The 23846-nt window shown below is 59.0% G+C and overlaps 2 protein-coding genes across 3 annotated transcripts; both read left to right on the forward strand.

Moving 5' to 3' along the window:
* The first annotated feature begins 1080 nt into the window (after positions 1 to 1080).
* On the forward strand, positions 1081 to 22503 carry THOP1 (thimet oligopeptidase 1). Of its 2 annotated transcripts, none has more exons than XM_043586085.1 (13): positions 1081 to 1333; positions 4044 to 4256; positions 7024 to 7172; positions 8492 to 8599; positions 11063 to 11165; positions 13985 to 14145; positions 15600 to 15735; positions 16185 to 16551; positions 16906 to 17107; positions 19845 to 20031; positions 20189 to 20317; positions 21388 to 21524; positions 22009 to 22503. In XM_043586085.1, exons 1-13 carry the CDS (start codon positions 1318 to 1320, stop codon positions 22162 to 22164), a joined length of 2064 nt encoding a protein of 687 aa, XP_043442020.1. In that variant the 5' UTR covers positions 1081 to 1317; the 3' UTR covers positions 22165 to 22503. The 2 variants fall into 2 exon arrangements, with proteins under 2 accessions (XP_043442020.1, XP_043442019.1); XM_043586084.1 differs by having other exon boundaries at positions 1149 to 1333; positions 22006 to 22503.
* Positions 12203 to 14016, forward strand: LOC122486660. The gene is made up of 2 exons (XM_043586086.1): positions 12203 to 12901; positions 12942 to 14016. Exons 1-2 carry the CDS (start codon positions 12252 to 12254, stop codon positions 13231 to 13233), a joined length of 942 nt encoding a protein of 313 aa, XP_043442021.1. The 5' UTR covers positions 12203 to 12251; the 3' UTR covers positions 13234 to 14016.
* Positions 22504 to 23846: the final 1343 nt, after the last annotated feature.

The following is a 23846-nucleotide window of genomic DNA, read 5'->3' on the forward strand; positions in this document are numbered from 1 at the left end:
TCTGGCTGTGATGGTTAAGGAAGATCTTTCTCGTAGATGTGGATTTGGAGGATGAGGCAAAAAAAACCTCCCAAGTATGGGGTGCCTGGGTGGCTCAGTTGGTTAAGCATCTGACTCTGGGTTTCGGCTCAGGTCTTGATCTCCTGGCTCCTGAATTAAAGCCCTAGGCTCTGGGCTGACAGTACGGAGCCTACCAGGGATTCTCTCTCCCTCTTTCTCTCTTCACCTGCCTCACTTAAGCACTCTCTCTCTAAAAAAAAAAATAATAATAATAACCTTAAAAAAAACCTCCAGGTATGGAGAACAGTGGAAAAGATTATTAAGTAGGATAAAACTTGCTGTGCTTAATAGAGGGTGAGCGATGAGGACAGTCTCTAGGAAGACCCACAACTGACCACCGTTAAAGTTGCAAGAAGGGTTCTCCGAATTCACTTTTATCCTATTTAAAACGCATACGTGTTTAAAGCCCTGGGATTTAATTTCTTTTGCAGAAATAAGGGGAGTGTGTTTTTTGGCCATTTTAGTTCTGGTATGTTTTTCTTCCTGGACGCCTTAGATCAAGATTTCGTTTTTCGTTTTAATGGACAATAGTTACAGGTTTAGAATACTGCACCGTCTCAAAACATCTGTTGTTTGAACTCGTGGATTCATTTTCTGAAGCTTTCCCGATTTTTTTTTTTAAAGTGTGTTTAATTGATTCACCGGATTCTGCTGGTACTCGTGGAGCGCCTCATCTTCGTTAGGTGCAGGAAGCTGGGCAGGATGCTGGTTGGGATAATCTACAAAAAGAGCCTGAGACGAGGATGGTAAGGGATCACTAACGTGATCCTTAGGTGAAGGGAAAACCTGCAAAACTAGCCAAATACACAACTGTAAGATAGAAAGGTGACAAGCACGGATTAACACTGAGGCTGGAAGCCCAGACAGAGAACTACCGGCAGAAAGAACCGCATGCACACAGATTTTGAAGCAACCTCTGTGTGTGGTTTCCATGGAAACGTCCCTCCCGGGCCTCCCCGGAGGTTCCTCCCTCTCGCCGCGAGAGCCAATGATGAGCAGGGAGGGCTCCAGCGCGTGCGCAGAGCGCGATAGCGTGCCCAAGCCCCGCCACGGGTGTGTGGGCGGTGCTGGGGGCGCGCGTGCGCTCTGTTCTTCGGCGCACGCGCGCTCCCAGCATTCAGCGGGCGCGCGGGCGGCGGGCACCTCAGTCCCGGCTGCTGCGGCCCCTGAGCGGACCGAAGCGGCAGGTCGCCGCGGCTGAGGCGGACCGAGGCAGACCAGGTGGAGGAAGGGATCGCCGGTGCACACCCGCCCGCCATGAAGCCCCCCGCAGGTACTGGCTAGCGCGAGGCGGGGCCCCGCTCCCCGGACCCCGGCATCCCCTCCAGCTTCTCGCCTCCCAGGGTCGCGACTTGGGCCTAGGACCCGAGCCCAGTGACCCCCGAGTGACTGGAGCCTGGCGGGGATGGGTCGGTGAGCCGGAGATCCCGTTCCCTCGGCGGCTGAATGAATGGACCAGCTTTTCCAGCGGTTCACTCATTCAACAAACTCCAGGTCGCGGCCGCCAAGGGCGGGTCGGGCCCAGGGGGTGCCGACTCCAGGGGAGACCCCGAGTTCTAGGCGGAGTCCCAGAGTCGGAGACAGACGTTCAGCCAGCAGGAAAGCAAGCGAGCGCCTTAGAGAGTGGTCAGTGGTGGGGCTGAGGGCGGTCCCGAAGGGCTTCTCGGAGGAGGCGGCATATCAGCCAGGACCCAAAGTGGAGAAGCGGCGGTGCCGCCAAGACCTGCGTGAGGCCTGTCCCAGGTGGCCGGAGCTGCGAGGGTAAACGCGTTTGCGTAGCAACAAGTCATTCTGGCTGGAGCACAGCCCTGGGAGGGCAGAGGGCGTCGGGAAAGGGTTTTCGTTATGGGAGGGATAGGATGTGCGTGCCGGATTACAGAAAATTTCCCGGGGGTCGTATGATGCCTCCTGGCATTTTCTCTTGCCGGTTTGTCTTCCCCCAGTTCTTTCTCCCAGCTGGCTGTGACGATAATTGCATTTAATGGTAAATCACAACTACGGTTATTTGGGGAGTGTTGTGTGCCTTGTGTGCTGCAGGGTTGTTAGCTTGGAGACCCGGCTCGGGGGTGGGGATCTGTAGATACTGCAGAACGGGAGCGTCTGCTCCAGTGTTTCAAATCCTAGCTCCCTCCGGGAAGTTTGGCTGACAGTTCTGGCTTACACGGGTCTCCCACCTTTCCTGAGCGTCTGGAGCCCTCGGCTACCAGTTAACCCAGACCCACAGCGTCTCTCTGCGGTTCTGAAGTCCAAAATGCTCTGCAGGCACAACGATTTTCCGTGAGCTCGGAGCAGTCACGTGGCCAGAATACCTGGCCTGTCTTGGCCTAAGAGACTTTTTTTTTTTTTTTTTTCCTCCCACGTAGCAGATGTCAGTGGTCCTCAGCTGGGGAGATCGTGCCTCCCCAGCGGACACTGGGGCAATGTCTGCGGACATCTGTGGTTGTCATGACTCGGGGTGCTCCTGGCATCGAGTGGATGGGCACCAGGGGTGCTGTTCAACACGGTACAGTGCCCAGGGTGGCCCCCACCCCAGAGCGTGACCCAGACACAGGTGTTGATAATACTGTTAAAAGCCCTGTCCTAGGGATGCCAAACACAGCACCCTGCGAAGATCCGTCCCCCTTTGTCCAGGACCACTGTGGCCCTGCTCCCCTCCCCGCCATGCTGGAAGGGGAAAATGGGGCACAGGTGGGTGTTTCCTGGAGTGGCTTCTGCGTATTCTGCTGGGGGCTCACACAGGACAGGCCTCTGTTCATTAACTCGACAAGTAATTGGGGGAAGGTGTAGCCATCTGAGCCCTACAGGGGCTACAGGGATGCCAGCAGGACATTCAAGAAAGGAAGATTGGCAGGGTCGGGGCTCCGGGCAGAGGGGCAACCTGTGGGAAGGCCTGGGAGATACCTTGAAGAAAGCCAGCGTGCCTGAGCGCAGGGAAGTTGGCAAAACCAACTGGCCAAACCTGCCGTGCAGGACCCAGTGGAGTCGGGATGATCTAGACCAGGGGTCAGCAGAGCAGCCTGTGAAGGGCTAATTAGTTCAGTCTTGGCAAGTCACATAGTCTCCTTCTTCGTCACCTTTACCTTATGGGCTGTGCAGAGACAGACTTTGCCAGCCTCTGATACAGACTCCAGTAAAGGTTGGACTGTAATCCTGAGTGTAGGCGGAGCCCTGGGAAGGGAGAGGGGCAGCCCCGCCTGCAAATGAGATGTTTAGAAAGGTGGGGCGCACACAGTATGCTAGTTCGCAGCGTTGGAGCTGAAGCCCGACTGCACAGGCTTGAGCCCCCGCCTCTGCTGCTTGCTGGTGTGGGATCGTGGCACGAGACTTGCATTCTCCAAATCTCAGGACCCCCGTCTGTAAAATGGGGCCCACGTGGGTCCCAGAGTACAGAGCTGTGAATTCAGTGAGGGCACGAAAGCAAAACATCTTTACCCTGAACACCACACAGCGGTTCCCGTGACAGCAGTTCTAGGCCGTAGTCTCTTATCCAAAAATTCTCGTGGTAGGGATGTTCAGGACTCAGGAATTCCCCTATTTTAGGTAAGTAACATGGTGCAAACGTCACAGTACGACAAGGGACGTCGGAGGTAGTAATCAAACAAATTAGCCCCATGGAGTGCAGGTGTATGCCAAGCATCCGCCCCAGCCGGCCGATGTCGGGGCTGGGTCATCATGGGGCATCCTAGGTGCTTGGGGGTGTTGAGCAGCATCCCCAGACCCCGCCGCCCGGTGAAGTAGCATCACTCTCCCGTCGTGACAAGTGCAAGCATCCCCACGGGTCACCCGGTGTCTCCTGGGTGCGGAATCTTTGTGTGCTTTAGAGGATCCGTCAACCTGTGTACCCCCATAGAGCCCCTGGTCCTTGTCAACCTGCGTGGGGAAACGGTGCTCCTGGCCTTGCCCTCCAGCCCCTAGTTACTCTAACCCTAATTCTGCCCTTGAAGCAGACACATTCAGTGTGGGGTTCTGTCTTCTCTGTCTAGCCTGTGCCGGAGATGCCCTGGACACAGCGGCCCCGTGCTCCGAGGTGAACTACCTGCGGTGGGACCTGAGCGCCCAGCAAATAGGGGAGCTCACTGTGGAGCTCATCGAGCAAACCAAGCGTGTGTATGACCAGGTGGGCTCCCAGAAGTTTGAAGACGTGTCCTACGAGAGCACCCTCAAGGCGCTGGCTGACGCGGAGGTGTCCTACACAGGTAAATCCAGGTCAGGACCCAGGCGGGGAGGCGGCAGCGCCCAGCCGCGGGGGAGGCGGCCTACTCCCCAGGGGCCGTAAAGGATCCCTCGGCCAGGCCAGGGGCAGCCCGGAGGGCTGGTTCTCCTACACACCCTACTGCCCTCGTGGCCTGGCATACTTAGTTCTGGGCTGTGTCATCTGAGGGCCCAGAGCGGGACAGCACGTGTGACCTGTCTTCTCTCCAGGAGTCAGCTCGGGTGCCAGCCCCGAAACCAGAGCCCCTTCTTACCCCTTTCCTGTCACAGGAGAGCTTTGTTTTCTCTCTGGGCGACTGAACTTGGACCCCTTTGCCTCTCTTCTCCCCGCTGCCTCCCCCACTGTGCTTTGGGTAACCTGATGCCGTCAGGTGTCCTCGTCACCACCCACCTGGATCCTTGTCTCCCCCTTGGGGTCTGTTTGCTCCCTTTGTGAGGGAAGGATGAGGTGCTCGGTCACATACCTACAGCCCTGCTTCCCAGAGCCCCTGTGTGGAGGTTGATGGCAAGGGGACAGAAGACCAAGCAAGTCTTGCGACGGAGAACTCCGAGCCCCCGGATCTCTAGCACAAGTCCTTTTCCGGGGGGGGCCTTTGGGAATCCTGGCAGCGGGGTTCTCCCGGAGCCTCCTGTGCGGGGTGTGCCAGATGGCTGGGGCTGCTCCGCCGCCTTCAGGCGGGTGTGCCTCAGGCTCCCCTTCCCATCTCTTTCCAGAGAGGCCCGCGAGCATTGCCTGCTTCTTGGGCGTGGCTCTGCCAGACATCATTTAGTCTCTCCCCCACTTCACTCCCGCAGGCTTTTCTTTCTGTCTCCTCTCAGTAGCCCACGGAATTTTAGAGGAGACTAAGACTGGATCGTGGCCTTCCCCCCAGCCAGCCCCTCTGTCTTTCCACTGCCCTCTGGACAGAGGCCAGGGTCCTTGGTGGTGTTCCGTGTGCTGCACGGTTCCCCCTTTCTGGCCCGCCTCTGCACTTTGTGCCTGGCCACGTGGCCTCGCAGTTGCTCACGCTGTCCCGTCTCGGGGCTTCCCACACCCCCCGCTTTGCAGGATGTTGGGCTTCTCTGTGATCACAGATTAACCCCCCGCAGGAGCCCCTGCCTGCACCCCCTCTGCTCACACAGCTGCCTGCACTGATCTGACAGCATGCACTGTTTTGTTGTCGTGCTTGGTGCGATCACAGGCGCTTGTGAGCCTGTAAATCCCAGACGGACGGATGCTGTTTCTGTCTTTTCACTGTCCCCTCTCAGGCAGCCAGCGGTAGGCCTGCCCTGGGGCCCCGGGCGTGACCAAGCTGCGATTTGAATGCAGCTCTTTCCCAGAGTATGTGCTTTTTAAAACGTAAATGCTCTGTTGAGATCTGATTTATAGACCTTAACGATTTGCTCACTTGAAGCCTACGTTTCGGTGGTTTTTATAGTCACTTGTCTAAGCATCACCGTGTTCTAATTCTAGAACATTCTGCCATCCCAAAGGGAAATCCTGTCCCCATTGGCAGTCACTCCCCATCCCTTCCTCAGCTCTTGGCACCCACCAGCCCCCTTCCCATCTGTGGATGAGCCTGTTCTGGACATCGTACACACCTTGACTCACACACCTCATGTCTGGTTTGCTCTGAGCAGTGTGTGTTCAGGGTCCGACCACGGGGCAGCAGGTGTGGGCGCCTCGCTCCTGTTTGCGGCCAAGTGACTTGCTGTGCGTGCCAGACATGTGTGTCTCCGTGCACTTTTGATGGGTGTTTGGGCCGTTTCTACTATTTGGTCATTACTGGGCCTGCTGCTGTGCATGTATGTGATTTCTGTGTGATCACGTGTTCTCATTTCACGAGGGTGGGTGCTTGAGAGTGGGGTGCTGGGTCAGGTGATACCTGTTAAAGCTGATGCTCTTATGGGGCGCCGGGTGGCTCTGTTGCTTAAGCATCCGACTCTGGATTTCAGCTCAGGTCATGATCTTGAGGTTGGTGAGGTCAAGCCCCCTGTTGGGCTCTGTGCTGAGCACAGCCTGCTTGGGATTCTCTCTCCCTCTCTCTCTGCCCCTCCCCTGCTTACATGCACCCTCTCTTTTGCTCAAAATAAATAAGCTTAAAAAGAATTAAGAAAAAAAATTAAAGTTTATGTTGTTATGGCTACTCATGCTTCCTTTATTTATTTACTTATTTACTTAAACGTTTATTTTTGAGAGACAGCGTGAGCCAGTGAGGAGCAGAGAGAGAGACACACACACAGAATCTAAAGTAGGCTCCAGGCTCTGAGCTGTCAGCACAGAGCCCGAAGCGAGGCTCAAACTCATGAACCGTGAGATCATGACCTGAGCCAAAGTCGGATGCTTAACTAACTGGGCCCCCCAGGCCCCCCCTCCCCCCCGCCGTGTTCCCTTTATTTAACGAAGTGTCAGCATGCTCTGTAAATTAGAAAATTGTTCATGAACGTAAAGTACTGTTCTCAGCAGCCGTGGCTCTTTCCTGGGCCGGAGCCACTGGAGCCTGTCCCCATCTTGTCAGACTCCTCTCTTATGGTCCTTCATGGACCTTGGAGTATTGTGAGTTGAGTCTGTTCCCATTGGCCTGTGAGGTCCCCAAGAACATGGGTGACAGTGTTCCTTTCTTCCAGTGCCCACCCCAGGGCCCGGCATGGAGAGTGTTCACAGAACATGGAGACACGCGGGTGGGCTACGTGCCGGGCCAGGGTGAGGTCGCTACTTGCCAGTTTCTACCCGGGGCCCATTTTCACACCTGTCCTGTTTCCCTGTTTCAGTTCAGAGGAATATCCTTGACTTCCCCCAGCACGTCTCTCCATCCAAGGACGTCCGGACGGCCAGCACAGAGGCAGACAAAAAGCTGTCTGAATTTGACGTGGAAATGAGCATGAGGCAGGATGTATACCAGAGGATTGTCTGGCTGCAGGTGAGGGGCAGCGACAAGCCCAGCGTCCGCGCAGCCCCGGGACGCGGCTGATGGGGCACACACTAGGCCCGCTGGAGGTGGAAGACGAGGGGCGGGAGGTGGGGGGACAGACCGGTGTCCAGGTGGCACTGGAGGGTCAGAACCTCTCTAGATGTGATCGTTCTGTTCCTCAGACTTTAGAAGGTAGAGAGTGAGGAGCCCTGTGGGTGGCTGGTGGGCATCGCTGTGTGACGGTGTGAGTGCACTTAACGCCGCTGAACCATGCGCTTAACAGTGGCTAAGGTGGTAAGTTTTACGTTGTATTTTACCACAATAAAAAACATGAAAAAAATGGCAGAAGTGGGGAGGAATGCAAAAATGAAATATAAAATGCCTAAAAAACCTTTTTTTTTTTTTAACGTTTATTTATTTTGAGAGACCAAGCGTGTGCTCACGAGTTGGGGAGGGGCAGGAAGAGACAGAGAGAGACAGAGAATTCCAAGCAGGCTCCTTGTGGTCAGCACAGAGCCCAACGTGGGGCTCAGACTCACGAGCCGTGAGATCATAAGCTGAGTCGAAACCCAGAGTCAGATGCCTAACTGACCGCACTCACGTGCCCTGTGCCTAGGACTTTCTAAGCCTTCCCTCTGCCCAGCACATCTTTTTACTTTCCTGACCTTGTTGGGTGCCCTCTAGAGCTATCGTCCTGCCTCCTGGGCCACGGCTGCCGATGTCGGAAGTGGACCGAGATGATTCTCTACTGGTTGTCTTAGCACCTGCTGCCGTGTCCCCTCGATGGCAGGAAGGCACACGAGTGTGCTTTGGTGCACGGACAGGCGTGTGGCCTGTGGAAGCATAAGCAGTGTCTTGTTAATTCTCGTTTGAAGATCTTTGCGGGTCAGCGTGCAGTGGGAAGAAATAGCTCGGGGAGCGCCTGTCTGTGCTTTGCCCGGTTTCCCCCACGTAACGTATTGCAGAACCGGTCAGTGTCACCACCGGGCTAAAGACCTTGATGCAGCCCCCCAGACTCATTCCCACGTAACTGTTCACCAGGGGAAGACCCTCTGGGCTGCTCTTCGTTTGGGCTGTTCCCCGCAGGTGTTTGTGAACAGGTGTTGTGTGACCCCAGTCTTCATTCTCTGGGACAAACGCCCGGAGTGCAGCTGCGGAGTCGGGTGGTAGTCGCACGTTTTGTGCCAAACTGCTCTCCTGGGCGGCTGCCCCATTTCATGCTCCCTCCGGTGATGTTGGAGTGAGTGACCCAGTTTCCCTGCTGCCTCACCAACATCCAGCAGCATCACGGCTTTTCGTTATAAACAGCTTTGATTTTCTTACTCCAGGAAAAAATCCAGAAGGACTCGTTGAGGCCAGAGGCAGTGCGGTACCTGGAGCGACTGATCAAGCTGGGCAGAAGGAATGGGCTCCACCTGCCCAAAGACACTCAGGAGGTGAGTGCCAGCTGGGGGGGGGGGGGGGGCCGCGATCGCGGGCACCGCCTGAGTCCTGGTGTGCGCTCTATTGCCTCGGTTCCGGGCAGGGCGGTCTATGTGGAGCAGCTCTCTCTTTGCACCCGTTCTGCCTCGGATCCTCCAGGGTCCTGGTGAGGCTTTCCTGAGAGCGTGGCGCTGCCTCGGCCGCGGGGAGAGCGCATGGGGCAGGTGGCAGGGCTCAGGGGGTCCTCTCCGTGACTTGGGTGCAGTGGCAGTAAGGAGAAGCTCGCTCTGGCTGTGGGTCTCCTGTTCTCGGGACTCTGCTGTGACGGCATGGCTTCCTTCTGACCCCACACGGGGGGGTGGCGGGGGGTGCCCGCACCATGCAGTCTTCCGTGACGCCAGCACTCAGTTCTGACCCGTGTACACAGAGGTAGTGTCAGAAACCACAGCATCAGGGCTCGGCCCCTCCACGCCGCCCTGACCTGAGGCACCGGCCACAAGTCCAGGGTGTCCCTTGGTTCTGACCGACTGGCACTCCTCCCTCGGGTTTAATTCATTCGACAGAGTGGCTCAGAGAACTCGGGAAAAGCTCACTTGCCCTTACTGATCTATCGTGAAGGGTACCACCTAGAACCGCCAGCTGGGAGAGAAGCACAGGGCCAGGTCGGGGGGGGGGGGGGGAGGCACGGAGCTTAGGTACCCTGCGTGCTTCGCCCTCATGGGCACCTCCACGTGTTCACCAACTGGAAACTCCCTTAACCCTGTGCCTTAGGGCTTCTGTGGCCGCCACATCACTTCAGCCCGACTAGTCACTCCATCCGTGACTGACTCCCTAAGTAGGCAGGAGGGACTTCCTTGGCCACCCGCCCCCATCCTAGGGGCTTTCCAAAGGCATCTCATTAGGTTGCACTCAAGTGTAGTGGAAAGGGCTGGTAAGAGCACAGTGTTCCCCACACCTCGTCTCTTGAGCTGTTTCAGTGTCGTGTTGTCACTAATTCCAAGGGTTTAGGAGCCGTGTGCCAGGAATGGGAACGAAGACTGCATATACGAGTTGCTCATCAAAAGCCCCAGTCGTGGATGGCATCGCCTGCATTCCCTTCTGGGGCAGAGGGCGAGCAGGGCTGCACCGGCCCCGTCCTGGGTTGATCGCTGGGGGTCTCTGTCCGCTCCACTCCCTTCCCATTTCCTCTGAAGGCCCCGCAGCCACACAGAGGGGATGGCCGGGGCGTGGGCTTGCACATGAGGCACACATATGGGTGAGCTGGGAACCATCCCCTGGAACTGGCCACCCTTAGGAGAAGCCCTCCCTCCGGGGTCAGCAAGGCCCCCGATAGGAAAGCACCAGGGCACAGGAGACAAAAGACACAGTTAAAGCAGATACCAGATCCACACCCAGAGCTCAGTGACCGTGTCTCTCTTGTCACTTAGAACTGATTCTACCTTCTGGTCGGAGAATCAGGGAAATGAGGCGTGCTTGTGGTTAAAACCAATGCTGGTAAGACTTGAGTCGAATTCCGTCTTGGAACTGTGGGATCTGGAATCCAGTGTGGTGTCTCAGCTTCTGTGGGCACAGGTGATAAACTCAGCCAGAGCAACAGAAACACAGCTGTACTTTTTTTTTTTTTTTCCCTTAAGTAAACTTTATGCCCAACATAGGGCTTGAACCCATGACCCCGAGATCAAGACTCTCATGCTCCTCCGACTGGGCCACCCACGCGCTTGCAGGGCTGCGCTTAAAGCTTTGTCGTCACGTTGTTGAAAGTCCTGACTGTGACTTGAGAGCCGCTGCACGGGGAGGGACCCGGGGGGCTCCGGGTGGAGGAAGGATACTGGCCGTGGGCTGGATGGGGACCGAGACGCCAAAGCCGTGCCTTGTTTCCTGGGGCGCGAGCTGTTTTCACGCCTTAGAACCTTGATTGGCACGGCCGCGTTTGGTTTTGTGAGGCTTCAGCGAGATCAGGAAATAAGTGGAAGTGCCCAGTGCAGGGTCATGGCCAACGGAGGCTCAGTGCACCCATGCGGGCTGGTTCTGAGCCCGGGTCTCACCCGAGGAGCCCCCAGGTCACTGCACAGCTGTCAGCCACACTTGCCCGGCACAGAGCAGCTGTTATGCCCGAGGCCTGGGCTGGGCTCCAGGGCCCCTCCTGAGGCAGTGGTGGACAGATGTTATGGCCCCAGGGCACCCCCCCCCCCCCCATCAGAAGTTTCCTCCCTGAGGCTTAGCCCTGCTCCTCTGTCAAAATATCCAAATGCCTAAGCTGCAGACTCTGAAGGGAATAGGGTCCAGAAGGCTCTTGGCTGGGGACGTACAACAGTTAGGGACACAAGCCCGAGCTCCCCGGGGTCACCGAGGCCGCTCGGCACGGCCGGTGGGTATCTGCGTGCAGACGGCTCTGCCTGCTTCTCCCACTTCTCCTTGCAGGGGGGAGCCCCCAGGCCTGGAGGCTGTGCTCCTCACGGCTGTGCTCCTCCCTCCAGAAAATCAAGAGCATCAAGAAGAAGCTGAGTCTTCTGTGCATCGACTTCAACAAGAACCTGAACGAGGACACGACCTTCCTGCCGCTCACTCGAGAGGAGCTGGGTACTGGCCCAGGGCCTGGGGCGCGGGGGGCGGGGGCGGTGCTGACCTCCCACAGGCTTCCCAAGTCGGGGGAGATTTGTGTCTCCCTGCCCTGGGGAGGGGGTTTCTTCACTTGGAGCGCTCAGCACTTTGGAATCAACGTTTCTAGATCCTTCCTTGGGCAGCGGCAGGAGCGCTGGGTTAGGCCGAGGAGGTCTCAGCCGCAAGGCCCCTACCTGCTGCTCTTCTCACTGTAACCTTCCGAGGGGCTGGGCTGAGTCCTGGCTGATTGCTGCTCCCAAATCCGGCCGGACGTGGGCATCTTGAAGGGAAAGTTCAGTTTTTACTTTTTTCCCCTCTTTCCCCAAATGTCTAGTTTTGAAAAATTTCATAGCTGGAGGAAAGTTGCAGGAACAGCACAGTGGGAAGCCCTGTGTACTCGGCCTGTGCCGGCCCCCAGCTGACGTCGCACGTTCTGTCCGTTTACGTGGACACTGCTGCACGCATCCTTTTCGCTGTCAGACCCCTGTCCGCAGCCTCATGAGCCTTCCCCAGGACTGAGGCCATCCTTGGCCCCTCCGTGTACACCTTGCACTTGGGAGGTGGAGCCCTAAACAGCAGACCTCCTAGGAGACCCGTCTGGGCTTCCTTGCTCTGCTGTCCCAAGGACGTGCCTTTTTTTTTTTTTTTTTAATGTTTATTATTTATTTATTTATTTATTTATTTTAACATTTATTTATTTTTGAGACAGAGAGAGACAGAGCCTGAACAGGGGAGGGGCACAGAGAGAGGGAGACACAGAATCTGAAATGGCTCCAGGCTCTGAGCTGTCAGCACAGAGCCCGAAGCGGGGCTCAAACTCACGGACCGCGAGATCGTGACCTGAGCTGAAGTCGGACGCTTAACCGACTGCGCCACCCAGGCGCCCCTTTAATGTTTATTTTTGAAAGAGCATGTGTGGTGGTGGGGGGGGAGGGGCAGAGAGAGAGGGAGACGCAGAATCCCAAGCAGGCCCCAGGCTGTGAGCTGTCAGCACAGAGCCTGATGCGGGGCTTAAACTCAGGAACAGTGAGATCGTGCCTGAAACCAAAGTCAGATGCTTAACGTATGGAGCCCCCAGGTGCCCCCGAGGACACTCTTTGTGTTTGCTTCCCAGTCAGAGTCATGTCGGGGAGCATCCTGTCTTTACAGGCTCCTTTCTTGTTGAACCACTCCTCAGCTGTTCACGAAAGTGTTTTCTTCCCATCTTTCCTGCCGTGGACACTTCTGAAGAGACCAGGCGGGCGGGTTTGCTGCCGCCTGGGAGAGCCCTGGGGACCGGGTTTCCGACCCGTCCCCTGTGAGGCAGGCGGTGAAGCGCTGTGGCAGTGGTCCTGTGGCAGCCGTCTCGGGGATGGGGGGCCGGGGGCTCGGCCTGGCTGCAGAGGCCCCCGAGGGCAGCTTTCTCTTAGGGGTGCCATGGACTCGAGTCTCCTGAACAGGGGCTGGCAGGTCCCTCGGCGCCGTCCTCTGTCGCCCTTCGTTCTGGTTCAGTCCTTCCTGGGGCCTCGGGCGGCAGGTCCCTCCACGTGGACCCCACGTTTAAGGACAGATGCCCGCCATGTTTCCCGGGCAGGGGAGGGTCCTGTGTCTCTGGAATTGGGCAGACGAATCTGCTCACCCACGCCATCCACTGGGCCGGCCTCCCGTATAGGCGGCCGGGGACCCCCACGGAGCTCTGGCGGCAGTGGGACGGGCGGGGCAGTGACCAAGGCCAGGAGTCTGGTGGTGCTTGTTTCCTTCCGGTTGCCAAAGAAGGAGTCGGTGTTCAGTTACAACAACACGGGCTCTATCTCTATATCCCCCTCCCCGAGTCCCAGCTGCTCTCCCAGCTCACAGGCCCCCAAGAGGCGCCTTGGGGCTGCTGCTGCTCACACCGCACCGTGAGGGGAAGCTCCTGTGGACAGGCTTCCGACCCCATCGTTCCTTGTGTTTGTCCCTCACAAGTCGGCTTTCCCTCCCCCACTTACTAGATTTATCAGCAGTCGTCAGTGTGGACGGGGCCTGTCATTCAGTGGGTTGGGGTCTGCTGCTGTCTCTATTAACTTGATGCTCAAGACGGTCTCAGTGCAACCACGAGAGCTCCTCCAGGTGGAGGTGTCCCTGTGTTTTCTCGAGCAGCTTCTTTGGGACTCGTGCCCCAGGCCGTTTTGTCCTTGCCCTGCCTGATGTCTAGAAACAGCTGTGGGTGCCGGTGTGCTCACTGTTTCCAGGCCCTGTGGCAGAGTAGAAATGGGCGTCTGCACGCCTGTGTTTACATGCCGAGCCTGGAAGCTGTGACCTCCCAAGGTGTGCCCTGCCCGGCCCCGTCCACCCTGCTCCAGAGCGTCCCTTCCCACCTGTACTGAGGTGAGGGCCCCAGCCTGGCCTTCAAGGAGGTGTGGGCGGGTCAGAGCCAGGGGTGTGAGGCCTTGGCCCCTGGAGATGTTCCGTGTGAGCTGCAGGGGTCTGGGGTGGGGAGCTGGGGGGGGAGGCTGTTGCAGAAGTGCGGCCACCGGGATGGCGAGGGCCGCAGGGGTCATCTGTCCTCCGCAGGTGCTGCTGTCCAGGGAAGGGTGAGGGAAGAGACTGCAGCCCCCAGAAGCCCTCTCTGTCCAGGGTTGAGCCGAGTGGCGCTGCTCCTCCCTGGGAGCCTGGTGGGAGGGCCGTAGCGCCACATCTTCCAGGAAGGCCTGAGGGTGGGGAGGCCGGGCGTGTCCCCTGCAGGGCGTGTCCCCTGCAGGCTCCCATCCCCGCCTGTCGTGTGGGAGGGAAGCCTGGCGCTTGTCGGGCCCTCAGCAGCCCTGGTCTTGTTCCTGCAGGAGGGCTCCCGGAGGACTTTTTGAACTCACTGGAAAAGGCTGGGGATGACAAGTTGAAAGTCACCCTCAAGTACCCACATTACTTTCCCCTCCTGAAGAAGTGCCATGTGCCGGAGACCAGAAGGAAGGTGGAGGAGGCCTTCAACTGTCGGTGCAAGCAGGTGCGGAGGCCACGCCCGGGAGTCGCCAGGCCTGTGCTCTGGGCCAGGCTCGGTGGCTGGCAGGCCGTGCGTGTCCACTGCTCCCAGGCCTTACGTTTGCTTGTCCCTGTGTCTGGTGGTGCTCCCCGGGCTCGAGCTCCCTTGTTCCGTTTTGTGTGGTGGCCTGGGCCCTCGAGCTGCAGCCCTGGGCGTCTTCACCGCTCAGACACCTGTTCCCACATGGACACTTGTGTTTGTTGTCCCCGCCCCAGCGTGGCCTTGGCCTCATTCCTCCTGCTCAGTGTCTGCAGCAGGTGACGGAGGGGCCCTTCGGCCTCCGTGGGGACACCACGGTGCTTGCGTGGCTGGGGGACGGGAGCCGCCGGCTGGAGGCTGAGCCCCTTACAGGGTGACAGGGAAGCGTGTGCTCAGGTCCCGTGTTCCCCGCTTCCCGGACTGAAGACCGACCACGCTGGCCTTAAGGAAACGATGTTTTCAGGTCACCTCCCTCAGATCGAGATGTGGCCCTGGAGAAGCCCGCTCACACGGGCGGGGGCTGCAGGAACGGGGGTGGTGGCTCGTGGAGGAGCCGGGAATTCTGGTTCTGGTGGGGACGTGCCGCTTCTGGGGTGTCAGCAGCAACTTTATACTGTTGAGAGCAGAGCCCTCAGGTCTGTGATCAGGACTGGTGGGGTCAACATCACCTCGTCCTCGTGGCCCGTCCCGCCCCCAGCCTCGACCCCAGAGCTCCGGGGGAGCTGGCGTGTTGTCTGGTGCCGTGGCCCTGAGCCCCCTGGTCAGGAAGGTTTCCACTCAACTTCCTGCGTGTGGACCTGATTGGTGGGAGCATTCTGTTTTTTGTTTTTGTTTTTTTTTTTAATATTTGGCGGAGGTGCAGAGAGAGGGAGGCAGAGAATCCCAAGCAGGCTCTGCGCCATCAGCTCAGAGCCCAACGTGAGGCTTGAACTCATAAACTGTGAGATCATGACCTGAGTCGAAGTCCTGGGTCGGACGCTCACCCAGCAGCCACCAGGCACCCCGTGAGCGCTGCGTTTTGCACAACCCTCTCTCCCTTGGAAACGAGTCCCATGCGTTTCATTTTATGTTGGTCCCATGAGTTTGGTTGGCTGGGTCAGCCCCTCGGAGGTGCCTGGGGCCAGGCCTGGACCAGTGGGGAGCTCCCCGTGCACACCCCCCAAGGCTCTCCTGCAGTCCCGGCCCCATGTTGCTCTCCGCTCACGGCCTCAGAATCCCGCACAGTTTACGCTCTTACTGGGTCCAGATGAGACTCGAGGGTTCATAGAGACTCAGGCGTTATGGCAGGGTCACGTGGCGGGCACCGAAATCTAGGCCAGGGAAAGGAGGGAGGGAAATGAGCCAGCTGGGTCCTGGCGGTCCAAAACTGTGCTGGCCACGGGGCCCAAGTGGGAGTGGTGGGCCCGGCGCCCACAGGACTGGTTGCTGGTCGGTTCTAGGAGAACTGTGCGATCCTCAGAGAGCTGGTGACCCTGCGGGCCCAGAAGTCCAGTCTGCTGGGGTTCAGCACGCACGCCGACTACGTCCTGGAGATGAACATGGCTAAGAGCAGCCAGGTGGTGGCCACGTTCCTAGGTAAGCCTTGCCTCCCCTCAGCCTCCTGCCATGGGTTCCAGGAGCGGGGTTTGGGTGGTTCTTGACGGTGACGCGCAAACGCCTCGGAGAGCCGTGTCCTGTCCACCCCAGAGGGAATCCCGACACCTCCCTAACCCTGTTCAGCCTCGAGGGGCCCCAGCCCAGCAGCCAAGCATGGGGCTCTGGGGTGAGGCTGAGTCCGCCTGGCCCTGTGGCTTCCTGGCATGAGCTCTGGGCCAGCGTCCCCACTGTGGCCATCCTTTCCTGCTCGTGGACGGGGCAGAGCCCCCCTGGCTGCTGAGGGCGATGTATCACCCGTGTTTGAGTTGTGCTGGCGGCCCGGGCCTTCCTCCCGGGTGGGGCGCCGGGGCCATCGTGCCGCGGCCTGGGGCCTGTGGGGGCGGCCGCCGCGGGAGGTATAGCCTTGCCTTCCCCTCTGTCCTCCCCAGACGAGTTGGCCCAGAAGCTGAAGCCCCTCGGGGAGCAGGAGCGGGCCGTGATCCTGGAGCTGAAGAAGGCCGAGTGCGAGAAGCGGGGCCTGGACTTCGACGGGCGCATCAACGCCTGGGACATGCGCTACTACATGAACCAGGTGGAGGAGACCCGCTACAGCGTGGACCAGAACCTGCTCAAGGAGTACTTCCCCATGCAGGTGGTCACCAAGGGACTGCTCAGCATCTACCAGGAGCTGCTAGGGCTGACCTTCAACCTGGAGGAGAACGCCACCGTGTGGCACGAAGATGTGAAGCTGTACTGCGTGAGGGACTCGGCCTCCGGGAAGGTCATCGGGAAGTTCTACCTGGACCTTTACCCGAGGTGCGTGTGAGCTGGGCGACCCTTCTCTGAGCCTCAGCGTTTCCATCTGTGAAATAGGTTGTGTCCGCCACAGCGCGGGGCCAGGTGAGGGGCCGGGAACGTTCACCGTCCAGGGAGGCGGGTGGGTGCCCGGGAGGTTCTGCCCGAGTGGGGGGGGGGGGGGGGACGGGTGGTGGGGCAGGACCCCCGCTCCTGAGAAGGAAGCGTGAGCCTCTCAATCTGTCCAGTCGTCCGGGTTGATTAGGGGCTGCAGAGTCAGAGAGTGGCGGAATCGGGGACCCTTATGGGCCTCTCTGGGCCAGCTGGGGGATGGAGGGGATCCCTGGCTGGGCCTGACACGGCCTCCTTCCCCAGGGAAGGGAAGTACGGGCACGCGGCCTGCTTTGGCTTGCAGCCGGGCTGCCTGCGGCAGGACGGGAGCCGCCAGATCGCCGTCGCGGCCATGGTGGCCAACTTCACCAAGCCCACCCCGGATGCCCCCTCCCTGCTGCAGCACGACGAGGTGGAGACCTACTTCCATGAGTTTGGGCACGTGATGCACCAGCTCTGCTCTCAGGTGGGTGCAGGGGGCGCGGGGGCGGGCGGCGCTGCCGGTTAGCGGGTCCGGAGGCAGCCTCCTCCCTGGTGGAGTCTTCCTCTGATGTCCCCATGGCCACAGTAATGCCCTGTTGTGCCACTTTCCAGCATGGAGCCCTACAGACGGCCGGCTTCATGGGTAGCAGCAGGGGCTGGGGGTCTGACATCAGCTGTCCAAGGGCCGGTTCCTCGTGAGGCTGCTCTCCTTGGGGTGCAGACGGCTGTGTTCTCCCCCGTCTTCGTTTCTCTGTGCATGTCTGCATCCTCACCCATTTCTCTTTTTTAAATATTTATTCACGTTGAAAGTTTGCATGCGTGTGCACAAGCAGGGGTGGGGCAGAGAGAGAGACAGAATCCCAAGCAGACTCCATGCTGTCAGTGCAGAGCCCGGCGTGGGGCTCAGTCCCACGACCATGAGGTCATGACCTCAGCCGAAATCAAGAGTTGGACGCTCAACTGATTGATTGAACCACCCAGGTGCCTCCCTCCTGTCTTATAAGGACAGCGGTCGTTGGATTAGGACCACCCCAGTGATGTCATTTTAAGTTGAATACCTCGGTGATTGTTCACCAAGGTGTATAGCTGCCAACCAGCTGTTTTGGAACATTTCCGTCGTCCAGAAAGAGTCTTCACGTCCCTTAGTTGTCCCCACTCCTCCCCCGGCCCCCACGAGCCCCCTTCCCGTCTGTGGAAGAACCTGTTCTGGACGTTTCACATACGTGGACTCACACCCTGTGTGGCCTCTTGTGTCTGGTTCCCTCCCTGAGCGTCGTGTGTTCAGAGATCCTTACGCCGGGCAGCGGGTGTGGGCACCTCACTCCTCGCGGCCGAGGGACATGTGTGTGCGTGGGTAGAGCGCTGAGAAGTATCTTTTGAGCAGATGTTGACTGTCGTGTTTTTCTCTTTCACATTTTGCATCTTTGTGTCTTTTTTTTTTTTTTTTTCAACGTTTATTTATTTTTGGGACAGAGAGAGAGACAGAGCATGAACAGGGGAGGGGCAGAGAGAGAGGGAGACACAGAATCGGAAGCAGGCTCCAGGCTCCGAGCCATCAGCCCAGAGCCTGACGCGGGGCTCGAACTCCCGGACCGCGAGATCGTGACCTGGCTGAAGTCGGACGCTTAACCGACTGCGCCACCCAGGCGCCCCTGCATCTTTGTGTCTTGTTGAAGAAATCATTTTCTAACCCAAGACACTAAGTTTTTCTCCTAGTTTTCTAGAAGTTTCAGTTTCAGCTCTTTGTGTTGGTCTGTCGTCCACTGTGAGTTAAGTGTCATATGTGGTGTGAGGTTGGGGGTCGGCCCTCACCTACAGCAGCCACGCAGGGCACGGCCAGTGTCTACACAGCACCAGCCCCGCGCACCCTGGTCTCCTTGTCAGCTCTGCTCACGTGCCCTCTTCCTGCCTCTGTGCCGTGCTCTTACTGGTTATTTCCCAAAACTAGAACTCTCGTGGCTCCCTCATTTCCTTCAGGCCTTTTCGGACACACGTTACCCCCATTCGGAGTTGTGTAAAGTTGCCGCCAACACGGAGTTCGCGGATACTGAGGCACCGCTCCCGGGGGAGCACACAGGTCCCTGCGAGCCTCTGGTCACGACCCACCGATATGTAACCTCGCGTCACGTGTTTCTGTTGAAAGACACCTTTCCTGCGTCGTTGCCGTAACCCTGAACTCACGGCCGACGGTGCTATAGCTCGTGCCTGAAGGAAGGGCCTCTGACCCGTGTGCCATCTCGGCACATCACGGCCTTCTTGTGCTCAGGAACACCAGACAGTGCTTCAGCGTGACAATTGGGATCCGTTTCAGGCAGACCACCTACAAAAACAAAAGTGCAAATAAAAAGGGGGGGGGCTCTTGGTAGTTGATGAAAAGGACACTGGTTTACAGTCAGAGCTGAAACCCAAAGGCAGAGCATCAAAGGGTCACAGGGTGCCGCAGGTGTTGGTTTTGGGTTGAAAAGTTTAGCAAGTAGGGGTGCCTGGGTGGCTCGGTTTAGCATCCGACTTCAACTCAGGTCACGATCATACAGTTCATGAGTTCAAGCCCTGCGTCGGGCGCTGGGCTGACAGCTCAGATCCTGGAGCCTCCTTTGGATTCTGTGTCTTCCTCTCTCTCTGCTCCTCCCCCCACTCACATATGGTCTCTTCTCTCTCTCAAAAAGAAATATTAAAAAAAAAAAAGTCTAGCAAGTAGGTGAGGTCACAGAGGTTGTCAGTAACAGGGGCAGCGTGTGCCTCCCCCAGCCCCCCACCGTTGCCCTGCTTCACTCTGGGCCGGGCAAGGACTCGCCCAAGGTCGTGTGGCTCATTTGGCTGCCAGAGCCAGGTTCTAGCACTACTTGACCAGGCGCCGCGTTTTTCAGGAAAATTTCAGACAAAAGTGGAGACAACACCGGTGCCTTGCCATGTTGCCTTCCAGATCCCTTCGTTTCCGGGCCAATGCCTTTTGCAGTGTAGGGCTTTTTGAGAGTGGCTTTATAGGTGGAAGAAGGGAGCATAGGTGGCCTTCAAGGGTGGGCATGCTCCCCGCCTCCTCATGTGCTGGGCTGACAGCCCCGCAGGAGCCTCAGGTTTTGGGGCCTCGCGCAGCTGTTGTCTGCTCGCCCTGGTGTGCTTGTTAGGGGGGCGCTGCATGCCCGTGTGCCCAGGCCAGGCCAGTGGGCAGGAGCGGATCGGGCAGGGTCCAGACCTTCCTGCGGCTCTGTCCGCCCGTGCAGGCGGAGTTCGCCATGTTCAGCGGGACGCACGTGGAGCGGGACTTCGTGGAGGCACCTTCACAGATGCTGGAGAACTGGGTGTGGGAGAAGGAGCCGCTGCTCAGGATGTCCCAGCACTACAGGACGGGCGACACCATCCCCCAGGAGCTGCTCGACAAGCTCATCAAGTCTCGGCAGGCCAACACAGGTGCCCGCGGGGGGAGCCGCTCTCCTGCCCAGGCCTCTGGGGGGGAGGGAGTCCTTCACGCCTCACCCGGTGAGGGCAGGCGTGTGCCCTCATGGGTTTTCTCCACCGCCTGGTCAGGAGCACAGAGCCAGCCTCCCCATCTCCTTCCGCCCGCCAGGTCTCTTCAACTTGCGCCAGATCGTCCTGGCTAAGGTGGACCAGGCCCTGCACACCCAGACGTCTGCAGACCCAGCTGAGGAATATGCCCGCCTCTGCCAGGAGATCCTTGGGGTCCCAGCCACACCAGGTAGCCGCTCGCGAGCTGGGCCCACCTTGGGGGTTGGGGCTCAGCCATCCCCCGAGTTGGAAGGATCTAGTGATTTCTTTTTTTTTTTTTTTTTTTTATGTTTTTATTCCTTTTTGAGAGAGACAGTGTGAGCGGGGGAGGGCCAGAGAGAGAGGGAGACACAGAATCCAAAGCAGTCTCCAGGCTCTGAGCTGTCAGCACAGAGCCCGAAGCGGGGCTTGAACTCACAGACTGTGAGATCATCACCTGAGCGGAAGTCAGACGCTTAACCGACTGAGCCACCCAGGCGCCCCGGAAGGATCTAGTGATGTTTGAAGGGAGTCAGGCCAATTTGTAGGTTGCAGCTGAGGCCCAGGAGGAAGCACACGGCTTCAGGCCGGCCGCGGGTGCATGTGGGCAGCTCTGCCCTTTCTTGCTGTCCCTCCTACTGCTCAGGCCGCGTGCTGCTCCATCGCCACTGGCACCTGTGCCCTCCGACATGTCGCTTTGGAACAAGCCTGGAAAGGTGCGGGAAGGACCAGGGACTTCACACCCTGGAGATAGTAGATAAAGTATTAACGCGTATGCTCGTCCGTCAGCACAAATGCTCGGATTAATATGATTGAAGATAATCGGCATTTTGGTGTAGGGCGTGTGGCGTTGGTTTATTCCATAGCGTGTAGAAAGTTCCTTCAAAAAGCTTTTTTATTTTTATTTTAGAGAGAGAGGAACAGAACGCATGTGCGCAGGGGAGGTGCAGAAAGAGAGAGAAAGAGCGAATCCTGAGCAGGCTGCATGCTCAGCACGGAGCCCAACGTAGGGCTCGATCCCATGACCCTGGGATCGTGACTTGAGCCGAAATCAAGAGTCGGACGCTCATCCGACTGAGCCACCCAGCGTCCCTCCTTTTGCATAAACTGTTGAGCGTCAGCAGATAGTGGGCAAAGATGTATTTCCCCGGGCCAAGTTGTCCAGCTCCTGCTTTCTAGAAGTGTCGGGCCAGTTCTCCTTCCGGGTGTGTGGGGGTCATCTCTCATGGGGCCCGGGGGGTGCCTGGGGCCGCAGTGAAAGCCGCACCGCATCTGTCCCAGGGACGAACATGCCTGCGACCTTCGGCCACCTGGCAGGTGGCTATGACGCCCAGTACTATGGCTACCTGTGGAGCGAGGTGTACTCCATGGACATGTTCCACACGCGCTTCAAGCAGGAGGGCGTCCTGAACGGCAAGGTGAGGGAAGGCCGGCCGCTCACTGGGGCGGGGGGCGGGGGCACACCTGCCCGTGGAGGGAGCAGATGACCTTTCAGCTCTGCTCCCCGCTGCCCAGGACCAGGCTGGGAGAGCCGAGGCACCTGCTGGTCTCTGCCAGGTGCTCGGCCCTGAGGGGCCGCCACCCTAGACCCTCCCGGGGCCGGGTGCTCAGCCGGCTTTCCAGACCTGTGTTTAGCCACCGTGGAGGCTTGACCACCCGTGTTGTGGGGCTTGGCCTGGGCCTCACTCCCTGTGCAGATGAAGGGCCCCGAGGAGTTTCTGAGGACGGGCTTCCTGCACACGTGTGCTCGCGCACAGTCACACACACGTGCTCATGAATGCACGTGCGCTCGTGCCCACGCGTTCTCTCTGGTGCTGATTCAGGCGCCCGCAAGCCCGCTTGTGGCTGGGAGAGGGGAGGGGAGGGGATGTGCGAGGGCTGATCTGGGTCTACTCCCAGCAGGTCGGCATGGACTACAGGAGCTGCATCCTGAGACCTGGCGGCTCCCAGGACGCCAGCGTCATGCTGAAGCTCTTCCTGGGCCGAGACCCCAAGCAGGACGCCTTCCTCCTGAGCAAAGGGCTGCAGGTGGACAGCAGCGAGCCGCCGGCCTGCTGACACGCCAGGGCTCCGAGGGCCCCAGGTCGCGGGCTCAGCCCCGCCCCAGCTCCCGCCGCCCGGGAAACGGGGTGCTTGCTGCTCAGGGTGGGGGCGGGGGTGGGGCGAGGAGAGGCGCTGTTCGCCCTCCCTGTTCGTTCCCCGCGTCCGGTCTCCACAGGCCGCCCTCGGTGGCCGGCCCGGGCTGGCGAGGTCTTCTCAAGGTGCCTGGAGAACTCTGAGCAGTCGAGCCCGCCACTTTGTTGCACTAACCCGTCCCTTCCCGGGAAGTTTTCTGAGTGAAAAATGGTTCTTTGAAATGCAGCCATTAAAAAGAAAAAAAAAAGAAAAGAAAAGAGTGAGACTGTCGGCCTGGTCCCTGACTCTGTCCCTCCTGCCACAGAAGAGCAGGCTGTCACGGGTGGATGGAGCACTTACGGCGCTCGGTAAGCCCTAGATGTGGTTGTGATCAGTGCCCGGGCCAGGGACAGCTGCTCTGCGTGAAGTGTTCTGGATGGTGATGGGTGTGGGTCTCGGGGAGCTGGTCGAGCTGTCACAGCGCGTGCGGGGACAGGCCTGCGGAGGAGACCCGCGGCACGGGTGTGGCCATACCGCCCTCCAGGCTGCTGCCGGCTGCCCCCTTTCCTGTGCAGCCCACGTAGGAGCAGGCTCAGCCCTTCCTCGAAGCCGCAAGGCCAAGACCGCCCGCCCGCCTGTGCCCATGCAGGGGGGTGGCTGGAGCATGCAGCGATCCGCGGCCCGCCCTCCGGCCCCTGAGCCAGCCTACTGGGCAGAGCTCCTGTCCCCACCCCTTGGACACACTCAGGGATTTGTGATGTGACGGTTTCTGATTAGCGGGCACAGTTGCTGGAAGCCAGGCTGTGACCTTCTGGTCCCTGTGACCTTGAGTAAGGCATATGTGTGGCCCTCTTGGCCCAGCCCCGTCTGGCTGGTGGCAACGCAGCCAAGTCTCGGTAATGGTGGGGGGCCTTCCTGGGGCCTCTGGTAATTTTTCAGGACGCCTTAGGTCATGCTTTCTGGTGGCAGTGGGAATTCGGAAGGGGTTCTTGAGCAGGACGGGTACGTATCCCGCCTTCACTTGGTCTGGGCCATCCCGTGTTTGCTTCCCTGGTCTCTGAGCTCCGTGGGAGCCCTGCCGCTTGCTCCTGAATGGTCCCCACCAGTTCTTTGCCCCTTGCAGAGGGAACGGTCAGGGGAGTGGGGAACCAGGCGGCTGTGTCTGTGGGGCCCCCTTGCCCGCCCATCCTCAGCAGGCCCGGGCTGGGCGGCTGTGGCCTGGACTGTGGCATCCGCCCTTATGCACACCCAGCTCGCTTCCTGCTCCCACCTCTGTGCGGGGACGAGGGCCCGAAGCTCGTGTGCCCCTGGCATGTGAGGGCTTTACTAGGAGGGAGGGGGTGAGACCCATGTGAGGCTGCTGCTGCTTACTCTTAAACCATCTGGGGCCCAAGGAGGCGCAAAGACACCAACACAGATGAGCAGGGCTTGCTTGAGGGGCCTCTGGCCAGTGGTAGTCACGTTGGGGGCTGTGGCTCTCTTTCCTGCACAGAGACCTGGTCCCTGTGCAAAGTCCAGGTGGGGCGCCGGCACCCCAGCGGCGTGCTGGGCAGTCGGGGGCCGGGGAGGGAGGATGCCCAGGCCTCGGGGGTCCCCGGGTGGGCAGATGAAGGGTTGGCACACGA

This window comes from Prionailurus bengalensis, chromosome A2 (assembly GCF_016509475.1).
Source record: "Prionailurus bengalensis isolate Pbe53 chromosome A2, Fcat_Pben_1.1_paternal_pri, whole genome shotgun sequence".
Lineage (NCBI taxonomy): Eukaryota > Metazoa > Chordata > Mammalia > Carnivora > Felidae > Prionailurus > Prionailurus bengalensis.

Coding starts and splice junctions, on each gene's coding strand:
- THOP1 (XM_043586084.1), top strand. Junction 14,146..15,599: donor TCAACTGTCGGTGCAAGCAG/GTGCGGAGGCCA, acceptor GGTCGGTTCTAG/GAGAACTGTGCGATCCTCAG. Junction 16,552..16,905: donor TACCTGGACCTTTACCCGAG/GTGCGTGTGAGC, acceptor CTCCTTCCCCAG/GGAAGGGAAGTACGGGCACG.
- LOC122486660 (XM_043586086.1), top strand. CDS start 12,252: ATGGAGCCCCCAGGTGCCCCCGAGGACACTCTTTGTGTTTGCTTCCCA. Junction 12,902..12,941: donor GGGGCAGTGACCAAGGCCAG/GAGTCTGGTGGT, acceptor TTGCCAAAGAAG/GAGTCGGTGTTCAGTTACAA.